This window comes from Cebus imitator, unplaced genomic scaffold (assembly GCF_001604975.1).
Source record: "Cebus imitator isolate Cc_AM_T3 unplaced genomic scaffold, Cebus_imitator-1.0 Scaffold179, whole genome shotgun sequence".
NCBI classification, from domain to species: domain Eukaryota; kingdom Metazoa; phylum Chordata; class Mammalia; order Primates; family Cebidae; genus Cebus; species Cebus imitator.
In genome coordinates, this window is record NW_016107494.1 from 3923172 (window position 1) to 3935806 (window position 12635).

The following is a 12635-nucleotide window of genomic DNA, read 5'->3' on the forward strand; positions in this document are numbered from 1 at the left end:
CCAATTGTCTAGAACCCTGCCGGAGAGCTGCAGGTGTTCTTGTTTGTTGGAGGAGTGAACGTGCCAGCACAAACCTAAAGGGACAGGGCTTTTCGCCCTGCATCTCAGTTACATGCACACGTGGTTTTGCCCCACTTGAGCCCTTCCTGTTTAACCACTCGACCATTCATTCATTCGTGCAGCACATGTCTCCTGAGCAGCCGCCAAGGCCAGCATGAAGCAGGTTTCCATGGGCCAGGAGCTAGTCAAAGAGAGGGAAGGTGGGTGGGCAGGGAAAGAGAGCATGTGGTTACTGGCACCCCTGGGTGGGGTGCGAGGATGCTGTGGAGAGGGCAGAGGGCTCCTCAAGGAGAGGAGGACTGACGGCTTCAGCTGTTTCCCACTTTCGTCCAGCACCTGTCCGGCTCATGCCTTTATGACGGCAGAGGGCCTGACCCTCAGCCCGCTCAGGCCTCCTTGGGCCATGGTAACCCCCTCGGCATGGCCACCACCCATACTGGGGATGTCAGTTTACAAACACCCACATGCCGCCACACACACCCACAGCGCCTGCTCCTGGGCTGGAGACACCTACGCAATCTGCTTTTCCAGGCTGCATCCAGAGGTCAGAGCCCCAGCTGGGCACCGAAGCCCCGCCCTGACAGTCCTTCTCTCTTTCCTCTCCTCTAGGCTTTTTAGTGCAATTTTAGAACAAGCCACCAAAGCAGATGGGGCAAACGCTCTTGGAGGGAAAGGGGCCGGATTTGATGTGAAGGCGCTGAGGGCCTTCCGCGTGCTGCGTCCCCTGCGGCTGGTGTCTGGAGTCCCAAGTAAGTGAAGCCTGTTCTTCTATACAGTGTTATCTCCTCACCACCTTCTGCTGTCCTTTGCTGAATTGCCAGGAACACTCTCCAAAGGGACCTGATTCCATGTAAACGGAGGGGTTTTTGTTTTTGTTGTAAAATGAGTTCCTTTGATCTGAAGAACCCAATTCTGATGTAAGTACCTTAAAACAGGCTGTGGTCCCAGCTCCTGGAAACTCCAGGAGAAAGTTCACCACAGTCACTCAGCTACAGGAATACTACTGGAAGGAAGCAATCCCATGGCCCTCTGAGCCACCCTGGAGGCCCTGCGCTGGGGATTTAAATACATTTGCAGCAGAAGAGCCAGGTGGCTCATCCTCGAAGCTCCAGAGCACTTTAGCCAATGAAATTATCTCTACTTACTGTATTTTTCCAAAGAACAATCAGGAAAGCATCAATTGATGTTCTAAAAGTTCTATTTTGACCTTTCTCACTTTCCTGTCAAATGGAGCAGCCCAGGCCTCAGGACCCCCACTGGGGACATCATGCCTGTCATTGTGAGAATTGATTCTTCCCAAAGAGAGGAGGGTGTTCAGCTCTCTGAATCAGGGGAAGGGTTTGGAGAGGTCTTGCCTATCCTGATGTCAATCTCATGGACAATGCCTCTTCTGCCACTCCTCCAGAAGCCTGGCCCATTATGGATGCACCCCAGGTACTGAACACAGTGGCTTCAGGCCTCCTGGGGAGGCTCCAGCAAACCCCAGCCCAAGGTACTCCTGGAGGCTCAGTCAGCTTTAGAACTCCTACTCTTCCTTCTTCAGTTTGTGATATCTGAGAACAATTCTGGACTCACTTGCTTAAATTTTACTTTCAGTTCAGCTCGAGTAGATTTGGCTCATGACTCAAGACATAGGAGACCCCTCAGACTAGGCTAGGACCAGATGAGCTGGAGCTGGGCTGAAGGACAGGTAGACGGAGGTCCTCCGAATGCACGGCCTCTCCTACCCATGCCTTGCACTGAGCGCTTGGTTACCTGTGTGCTGCTGGCTGGGATCTCTTGGCGTCATGAACCCATGGAAATGTGAGGGACTTTATATTAACCAGTTTATTTTTTGTTCATGCACAGTATAGTGAAAAGATCTTCCTATGATTTTAATCTAGCAGCAGAGGCAAGACTAGAATCAGGTCTCCTGATTTCTAGACCAGCTCTCTTCCCTACCATACAGCACTGCCTCTTTTAAAGAATTAAATGGTATATATCTCTTGATGGTCTTGGATATTCACACGTATATCCTGTCTCTTAAACTATACTATAAGCCCCTTAAAACCCAGAACCGTGCCTTCTGTTGCCTCTGAATCCTGCACAATACCTAATTCAGTCTCTAAATAAGTAAGGGGAACTTACTGAATAAGCAAAAGCAAGAGTTTGTTTTCTTTGTAGTGGGACTCCCTGGGCAAAGCTTTTGGCCTATGTTAGGCTCAAAGGGCACACAAAGCTGAGTCACACAAGCACAATTAAAGCAGACTTTCTCTACTCAGTCTTAACCATTTGGGTGTACTTAGGAATAGAAACTGCATATATCACGGCCAGGACCCATTTCGTTTTGAAGCCTAAATTATTTGGGTTTTCTTTGTCAATCAGCCATAACTCAATACCCAAAATCAGGAAGTAGGAAGGGAGGATGGCAGTGACGTTGAACATGACTTTAAGAAGCCTGTAATAGTACTGCCGGTGTGTCAGTGATAGGAACTAGGAGTTAATGCTAGACGCCAGCCAACCAAGCAGAATAGACGCAATGACCCTTAGCCTTTTACCTATGTACTTCTCAGGGGCCTGCAATTTGTATTAGGGGTGTTAGGGCATATCATAAAGAACAAGCATGGTGTTTTCACTAGGGAAATTTGACCGTCTAATAAAAGAGTGTATCAGTCAGGTTTTGCTGTGGGAATAAACAATCCCAAACTCTCCATGGCCTACAACCAGCAACATTTATACCTGGCTCATGGTGCCTGAGGGTAGCGGTCAGCTGCAGCTCTTCTGCACGCAGCTGGGCTCTGGGCTTGACCACATTCTGCGTGCCATCCAGCTCTGGAGCCCAGGTCGGAGGAACCCTTACCTTTGGTGGTAGGCCTTGTGGTTCTCATGGCTGAGGGCAGATGCTCACAAAATGGGGCCTAGAGCCAAACCACACCATCAACTTAAGGCTTATGCTTAAATATGGCTTGCATCTTAGCTGTTCACATTCTACCGGCCAAAGCAAGTCACATGGGCACCCTCAAAGGTAACAGGGCCAAGAAGTGCACTGTACCTGCAGAGAAGCATGGGTGAACGATTGAGAACACATAGCAGCCTACCACAAAGAGACTGAGGAGATGATTGTTATCAACAGCAGTAGCTACAGTAATTGCTCTAGTACAGAGATTCTTAATTAGAGATGAATATGGTTGAGAGCCACTCATGCCACAGTGCATTAAAAGGGAGAATTAGATTAGATCCAGTCACTTGGGTTCCACCACAGAGAAAACTTCCCGAGGATGGAGCCCTGTCTCCATCTGCACTTAAGGAAGATAGATGTATCTTGTAGTGGTCAAGAAGCAGTAATACTCCTAGGAATTCTCTCAGGAAGATGAAGGCATCAAATGCAAGGCCCTCATGTGACCTGCCATGCAGTCCAGGAAAATATTTTTGTCATCAGAGATGACGACACTGAGGTGGTTTTGCTGTTGTGGGTGCCTTGCAGGTTGCTCCCTGCTTATGCACAGGGGCAACAACTGTGTCTGGTTTCCTGCAGGTCACCAGTAAGATGGTGACTCTTCCTCAGCTCATCCAGCCTTCTGCCCTTTCTTGCTGGAATAGTGTCTGTGCAGCTTTTGAAACAGTGAAGCATGCAGACCATGATGGATCAGGACACTGTACCAGTGTGGTTGATGTCATCTGCAAAGATGTCAGCAGTATCTCCCCTGACTACAAACCTAGACCAATGTCTTCTTCTTCTGCTTCTCATAGCCATAGGTAATCTCCTTCTGTATTTCAGCAAAACTCCTCAAGAGTTGCCTCTACCCGTTGTCTGTGATTCTTGTCCTCCCATTCTCTCTTGAATCCACTCGATCGGGCTTTCTCTCCCACTGCTGCACCAAAACATCTGTCCAGACCATCAGTGATGGCCGTCACTGCACCCAGTGCTCCGTCCTCCAGGGCCATGTTATGTGACCTGTTGGCAGCTTTGGATGCAGCTGATCCCTCCTTGTCTTTGAGTCATTATTGCCCTTGGCCCGTGGAACAGTGTTCTTTCTTAGCTCTGCCTTTCATTCACTTGCTTCTTCTTCTTGGAATCCTTTGCTGACTTCTGTCTCATCTTCTCACCCTCTTAACATTGGGAAGCTCCAGGGGTAGATCCTGAGACCTCTCCTCTGTCTGCGCTTACTCCCTAGTTAACACGTCCAGACTCCTGGTGTTGAATATCATCTATGTATAAACCACCACTTGTATGTCGTCAGCTCAGACCTTTTTCCCAAACTTCAGACTTGTGTCCCTACCTGCCGACTCTGTTTCTCTCCTGTCTGAATAGCTAATACATGTCTTGCACTTAGCAAGACCCACAGCAGAACTCTTAGTCTTCCCAAAGTCTTTCTCAGATCGCTAAATGCTAGCATCCTTCCAGCTTCTCAGGCCCAAAATCTTGGACTTATTTTTCTCACTCTTTGCATACAGTCCACCAGAAAACACTATGAGCTTTATCTTCCAAACATATCCAGACTTTGTCTCCTACCACCTGCACACTCAGCTCAGTGCTGGCTGCCCTCACCCCTGGCCTGGATGATGGAGGCAGCCTCCCGCAGGAGTCTCTGCCTCCACCCGTCACGGCCTGGCCCTAACACAATATTCAAATGACCCTCTGAACAGCCAAGTCAGATCATGTCCCTGACCTGCTCAGGACCCTCCAAGGCTTCCCTGACTTGCCCAGAGTGAGTGCCAAAGTCCCACAGGCCCTGCAGTCTCACCTGAGCTCACCTCCTTCACCCTCCCCTCCTGTCCCTCCTCGCCAGGCCTCCACAGTGACCCCCTTGCTATTCCTCTGACATTCCAAGCTCACCTACTGTGGGATGGTGGCCAGCGCTGCCCCTTCTATTTGAACGCCCTTGACTGAGCTCTCTGCACAGGCCTTTGCACCTCCTCAGCCCCTGCCCATGCCATCCCCTCACTTCCCCATTCATCCAGCCTCCCCTGCTCCATTCCCCACATCGGTTCTCACCATCTGCCACTCTACACGTGTATGTGTTCATTTGCTTATCACCCCTTACCTCATGAGAATGTAACCTACGTAAGACAACCATTTTTGTTGGTTGTGTTCACAGCTGTGTCCTCAGCACCGACAATAAAGGTGATAATATCTATAGAATGGTTACATGGATGCCTATGGCGGCTGGCATGGCTTCACATCGCAAGCCCTAAGAGCCACCCAGGCCACTAAAATGGGGCAAGTGCTGCCAGCTTTCTGGACATGTGCCTTCACTGGCCTTTCCGAAGGGTCTTTACTTCTTCCATCTCATTTGATCTTCATGACAATTGGGTAATTTGAAGAAATGTACATAGGTGATATGTAAATATGTAGGGTTTTTCTTATAACAAATAGGTCCATTGGGTGGCTTTTGAGATCCGCAACTCCAAACCAGTCATGTTAGAGGACCCAAAAGTTGCTGTTATTTTTTAAATGCCCATATATGTACTAAATGTCATTGAAATCTCATCATAGGTTATAGAAATAGATGATTGTGAGAGCACAGGTCCATGAGTCATTTATCAATTTGTTCAGCAAAATTGACTAAGTATTTACTTTATGTAAGATTTTGCTAGCCATTGTAGCAGATACAGAAGTGAGTCAGATACTAAGTGTGTTCCAGAGAGCTTGAAGTATAGTAGAAGGAAAAATATTCATACAAATGATTATATAGGATAAAAATTGGAGATGCCAAAAAACAAAGTTTAGGTAAGATGTGTGACACGGTGAATTCTGAGACAAGCATGCATTGGAGACGCCATACTTTGGCGGGTAAGGACAGAGACTCAGGAGAGCCTTCTTGGAAAGCACGGCATTTGGGATGGAACTTGAAGGATGAGCGAAGAGAGGCGTTCCAGGAAATCACACAAAGGAAGGAGAGTGGCCGTGGCCATGGCCGTGGCCCTGTAGATACACACAGTGAGGCTGCAAGGCCAAGGGTTTGATTACACTAGAGAGGTGAACGTCAGATTGGCCCTTTCAGTGGAGTTCTGTGTCGTTGAAAGATTCAGCAATTTGGCTTCATAGAGACTCTTCTGTAATAACAGAATCAGTTCCCTCTGCTGTGGGCATCACTCTCCCACAGCAGCAGGGCTGTGGAGCACCTGTATTACACCAAAGACTAAGCCATACGGAGCAATCAACATTATACAGTGAGGCGAACAATAAATAGGGAGAGTTGTGGCTAAATATTTGCAGTGTATGTGCAAGGAGTCCATTTGCTTGTGAAGCAGTAAGCAAGGGGTCGTTTCCTCCTTCTGTATTATCTCACACGCCTTCTGGAGAAGAAATTTCTGGCAGGGTTTGATAAAGGGAGCAGACAGATGGAGGTGAGAAAGATGTGTAGGCTCTTTGACGAAAACTCAGAGCAACCTAGACTTGATCTGATGATGAAGGAAACTGAAAAGGCACCTCTGTGTAAGACCAGCACCAGCCTTGGAAGATGCCCTTCACTCATCATGAATGTTTATTAAGCACCTTCTGTGAGCCAAGCACAAAGCTAGGCATGGGGACAGAGGTAGATAGTGCACTCTCATTAGTCAAAACAGAAAACTGTCCAGTTTTCCTAAGGAACATCCAGTTTTAAGTCCAGACCTCCAAGTCCAAATTTGAGAAGAGAACATCTTTCTAGAGAAGATATTCAAAACCATGTAACTCAGCCCCTGAAACTGACGTATTTTGGAGTCCAGAGAAGATCCCCGAGTCAGAGCAGAGGCTCAAGCCCACACTGCTTCACTCTTCATCCTTTGCATTTTCCACTGTCTGTGTCCTCATCTTCCCAGACTTCCCTTTCATCCTGGTTAATGTGCTTTTAGTCCTAATGGAATGGTTTAAGGACTTTTTACAGGATACATTTTTCCTAGTATGTGAATTTTTACAAGATTAGCTCCTTCAGGATGTCGTTTTTCTCAGTCAAATGTCGTTATCTAGAAGCACACAGAATAGAAAATAGCTCACTATTAAACAGAAAGTTTGCTCTCCTCCTGAGAGTTGAGAAGGAGCACTGAGGACCCTATGTGGATAGAAGTCAGATGCTTCAATTTTTCCTTGCTCAGGTGAGGACCATTTCCTGAAAACAAATCAGCACCAGTTAGTAAACAAATACCTGTGGAGTGGATACCGTATAAAGGAAAAGCCTTAAGACATGCTGGTTTTGAACATGAGCTCTTGAATCAGACTGCTGGCTTCTGCCACTTACTGGCTCTGTGGCGTTAGGGAAGCTTCTAAGTCTCTCTGTGTCTTAGTTTCCTCCTGTGTAAAATGGGAATTGTAACCGAACCTATTTCATATGCTGCTGGAAAGACTAAGTGAGTTAAACACATGCAAAGCACTTTAATGGTATCCTGCTTATAGTAAGTGCTCAGTTAAGTAGCAGCTGTTACGTTATATTATATTACATACATAGAATAGAAATAGAAGACAAGATCATTCTCAAGAGACAACAAATATACTTTAAAAGATAAGGAATATTCAAGAGTTAAAGAGGAACTTGAGACCAAAAGTCACCAGAGAGGCATGGGTGTGATTATTTGACTTGCATAGTGTAGGCGATGAAATGGATTCAAGGGAGAGTTTACCAGGGACTGTGGCAGTCTGAAACGTTTTATGAAGGAGGACATATCGGAGATGAGCCTTGAGATTTATGTGGAAGAGGCAGGGATGGAGATGGAAAGACGTCTGAGGGTGAAAACCTCATTTGTTTACGTCACCAATGCGGGCCAGCACATAGATGTGGACTGCCCAAACCCACTGCCAAGAAGGTAGTACAGATAGAGAACCAGGAGACAAAAGTCCACAGGGGGCAGACTGAGCTGGGTCTTGGATGGCATGCCAAGAGGCAGTTTTCTAAACAGCCACTGCTGTTCAGTCTCCATACGAAACGTTCAAAAAACCACACTGCAGAGACAGCTAAGTGGCTTGGAAATCTGCGAAAGACAGTCAGAACTGACCATGGATCTTGAATTCCAGGGGGGTTCATGAACCCACCCTGGCTGGTGGCAGAGCTGGGGTCAGAGCCATACCAAAGCTGCCACTGCTGTCTCCCACCCTGCATGACCTGCATCCCAGAAGCCAGGTCTGGGGCATCCTGCTCTGTCCTGAGCACCTTTCCAGAAGAAACCACACTCATCCCGAGATGTCGTTTTCTCCCCTCCTGGGGATTAGTCACCATGAAACAGGCCACGCTGATTAGCAAGCAGAGCCAATTAATCAGACCCACTGGGGGCATATTAAAGTTGCTAAAAGCAACTTTTCTGAGTGTCTTCACACTCCGATGGTTTAAAGGCAGTCATGCTGTCCTGTCTGAAATTTGCTGTTGGTAAATTGAGCCACGGTGGATTTGCAATCCCATCATGGCTCCCAGGAAAGTGTTTTCTGGCCCGGGTGGTGCCACACCGTGCAGGAGAGGAGGCTAGGCAGCAGGCGTGGTCCCTGCAAACAGCTCCTGAGCCTCGCTTGCAGTTAAGGACATCTCCCAGTCCAGATTTGATAAGAGAACATCTTTCTAGAGCAGATATTCAAAATCATGTAACTCAGCCCCTGAAACTGACATATTTTGGAGTCCCAGAGAAGATCCCAGAGTCAGAGCAGAGGCTCAAACCACACTGCTTCACTCCCCATCCCTTGCTTTCTCCACTGCCTGTGTCCTCATCCTCCCAGACTTCCCTTTAATTCTAGTTGATGTGATTTAGCACTGAAGTGCCCATAGGATGCTGCTGGTGCAGCTGAGCACAAGCCTGGGTAGGCAGAGGACCCAGCCCTGCATTCACCCAAACAAGCCTGGTGACCTTGGGCAGATCTGCCCTCTCTCTGGACCTCTGTCCTGCAGCTGGGGCTTGAAGGGCCTGGACCAGCTGGCCTCTGCACCCCTTCCTCCTCCCACATGCTTATCCCCCTGCATCAGCCCGTACACCAGCTGCTAGCAGATCTCTGGCCTCTCTATCCCCTGTTCTCACCCCTTCTCATGTCCTTGGACTTGGCCCTAATTCTCCCTTCACTTTCTATTTTGCTTCCTCTTGTTTTTTATCCCCTTTGTCCTATAGGGGTCTTTCAGGCCACATACCCTTAAACAACATGAGGGGACACTTACAAAGCTACTTATGAGGACAGGGGCATGTGCAGCAGGCCACCCCTGAGGCCGTTCCTCATTCTTCACACAGAGCTGGAGGCTGCCGTGTCCCCCTGCACGCCCATCAGAGATGGTCCCTGAAGCATCCTCTAAGCCCTTTCCCTCCCGCTTCATTCACTGCCACAGGAAGTACTCAAACCTTGTCCCCTGTATGCATCTCATGGCACTGTTCCCAAATCCGAATGTCTGAGTGGGAAGGGACTAGGCTAGTCCAACCGAGCTTCCCTTCTACAGAAAGGAGCACTGTGACCAGAGGGCCACGTGGCTTTCTCAAGGTCACAGAGTGACCTGGTGGCAGGTGGGCAGGAGGACCCTTACTTCCTACACCCTCTGCAAGGGGACTCTTGATGGCCATGGCGAGGGAACCTTCAGGGCTGCTGATCTGTGGTGCTCCCAGGTCTCCCAGCCGCCCCAGGAGGGAGGAAGCCCCTGAGACCAACTCCCTGGCTTCCCACCCATGCAGCTGGACTTGTGCTCTGCAGGCAGAGCAGAGCCTGCTGGAAGGCAGCCAGAGACTGCGGGGTGTGGGTGGAGAGAGGCCTTCATGCCCCAGGAAATTTGCTTCTCAGAAACAGAATTTAGAACGGGGTCCCACACCAGCCCCACCCCTTAGTGTTTTCCAGGCCCGCCCTCTCACCGCCCGCCCCCTTCCCTCCACCTGGGTCTCCTGATCTCCCACTGCAGACAGGCTTTCGCCTTGACCACTGCCTCCCCAGTGAAACAGCTCTCTTCCCAGCCGCCTCCCTTCCAGGTGCCCCTGAAGGATGCATGGGCCAGCAGCTCAGGGTGTAGTCACAGTCCCCACCCTGCTGCGACTTCTCTGTTACCCTATCAGGTGATTTGCCTCGGTTTCTCAAACTACAAAGTGAGATGATTGATAGGGGTGCTATGGATAAAGGGGAGATTCCACCTGTGCAATCCCATGAGCTCCCAGCATCCGAGACCTCTTGGAGGGGGACCCTGTGGGTTGCGAGGAGCCACCGCACCAGGAGAGAGGCCCCCCCTGAGGCAAACTGGGCTAACTGGCACAGTAAGCATACTCACAGGGTTGCGCCTCTGCTGTAGCGGGCTTTCACCGAGAGGGCACTGAAGATCAGTAACAGTACGTGACTGAACTGGGAAGATCTCTATTATTTGGTGTTCTAGATACAGCAGGGTGAAAAGTCCTCATGGCAAAGAATGCGCGCATGCACCCGGGAACGTTGTATGTGTGCTAAGGCACGCAGATGTTTCTCCAGTCACAAACAGGTCTCTTTCTGATTTGAGAACAAAATGCAGGAGGCAGTGATAAGGGTTACTTCCAACTATAAGCAATATTCAGCATCAGTTCAAGGCTTTCGGACTCAAAGAGCTGAATTAGCCGATTAATCAGCCTAGCAGTCTAGGAACACAGGGATGTTATCCCTAATTTAGAGATAGGCAGATCCAGGCTGTCTGGTTGAGACTGCTTTGCAGTCAGGATAGCTTCTCCAGGACTTAGTTTCTGTGGTTTGGAAACAGCACAGCTTCCTGAGCTGAGGGGAATCACAGTGCTTCTGGGCTCTAGGGCGCCCTGCCTTCGATATAGAGATTTAGAGTGGTTCATAGCTTGCCTGTTGCCTTATTTATGTTTCAGGAGTTTGTGGGCCCCTTGGGTGGCAGGGGGCTGATGGCAAATCGTATTGTTGTCAACTCAGGAATTGTGACAGAGTGGGAGTCACTGCGGCCTGCCGGTGAGGAGCCCAGGGATCTAAGTCTGGCCAGCTGTGTGATCTTGTCATTTAACCTCTGACCCTCCGCTTCCTCATCTGTGAAATGGGAGAGTACAACTGTATTCGCCCTAGATTCTTAGCCTTTAAAAGCCTACCCTGCTCACCTTTCACCGTGGCAGTTACCCTCTGAATCATGAGTAATTTTCAGTCAGCTGACTTCCTGAGCACCCCCTTGCATGTCAGTTAGTCAGTCAGCTAGGTTTGTTTTCATTTTAATTTTTGGCTTGGGAACATTGCAGAGCCACCAAGGCTGTTACCACTTCTGTTGTAGGTACGCCCATAGACTGTGTGGTGTGTGACCCCAGGGATATACAGAATCACATTGGGAGGGGGAAACATACCGGTGTGTGTATATCAACATTAGCCAGGGGAAATGGTTCTGTGCCACTCACAAAAAGCTCACAAAACACCGTGGTCTGTGGCAGCAGCAGATGATATTGATGATGATGGAAAGCTCTGCCTTCACTCAGACATGCCGTCGATCAGGAACGCTTATTCAGAGACTGTAATGTGCCAGGCATCGAGCCCCGCAACACAACCCACCAGTCTGTGTCTTCATCTATGCCGCACTGTGTTGATATCGGCAAAGGATTAACACAGGAAATGCACTCATGTCATAGGAGGCTTCAAGCTGTCTGTCAGGGCAGAAAAGAGGAGAATAATCTGGCATGCATTGTAGACCTCTTCCCTCTGAACGTATGAGTGGTTGGAACAGCATGTCATCAAGTGAGTTTACAGTGTAGCTTCAAGTTCCAAGCGGGAATAATGCTGAGTAGTCTTAAAATGGACTACTATTGGAGGATAATGGAAAAACTGAACTCAGAAAAAGCTCTGGGACTGTGAGCAAAGTCACCTGCATTGAGGAGACATCCAAAAAAGTATAATGCCTTCTTCAAGCTGTTTACTAGAGCATAGAGTCCTACTAATCAACACTTGCACAAAGTAGAAATATTTTCTTAAAAAATAATATATGTGTTCACTTAATTTTCCCAGAAATAATACCTTGACCATATATATTTCCCAGAAATTGTTAGACTCATCTTCTATTGTTAGCAAGAGCTTTCCTGAATCTCTTGAGATTTAGTGAAAGCAGGTAGATGTAAACTATGTTAATTAAATTGCATTTTCCAGAAATACAAAAAAAAGCTTGTAATACCCCCAAAATTCCTCTGAGTATTATCATCCTATGCTTTGATGTTAGAGAATAGCAGTAACATAAGAATTTCTTTTTTAACCACTAATTCTAGACCTGAGGTGTCGTTGACCTTGGGCAAATGCCACTCTTTCAATTCTCAATACGCCAGCAATCGCAGAGTCCAGAGGTGGGAGAATAGGTCCTAAAATAAGAACAGGTATTTATTAAGCACTCATTGTGGGCCCAGATGACCAGGGGCAGTCTCTACTATTACCGATTAAACAAATGTAAGTTCGATTTGCTTATTAGCTTATAGAGTTTGAGGTACACTGAAGTTTATTCCCTGAGATAAGCAACAGTGAGTGAAAAGCACAGCACAAAAGAGAACAGCTTGTAGCTTGTGAAAGCATGAGCAAAAGCGGTAATGGGGGGCCTAAAGTTAGACTGTCTGAGAGCGCCCCGTTAACCGTGGTACGTTCGCAGTGTGGTTGCAAGGCAGGAAAACGCTGCGTTGGTCCCAAGAACTCCTTTCCAACATGGGGTCTGCACGGGGGTTTTGTA

The 12635-nt window shown here is 48.2% G+C and overlaps 1 protein-coding gene across 31 annotated transcripts in view; it reads left to right on the forward strand.

Moving 5' to 3' along the window:
- Positions 1-12635, forward strand: part of CACNA1C (calcium voltage-gated channel subunit alpha1 C) — a 705432-nt gene that overhangs the window by 473700 nt on the left and 219097 nt on the right. For all 31 annotated transcript variants that reach the window (XM_017545494.2, XM_017545500.2, XM_017545495.2 and 28 more), the window contains exon 5: positions 670-809. In XM_017545494.2, coding sequence (XP_017400983.1) covers positions 670-809 — 140 coding nt within the window. The remainder of the gene's footprint in view (positions 1-669; positions 810-12635) is intronic.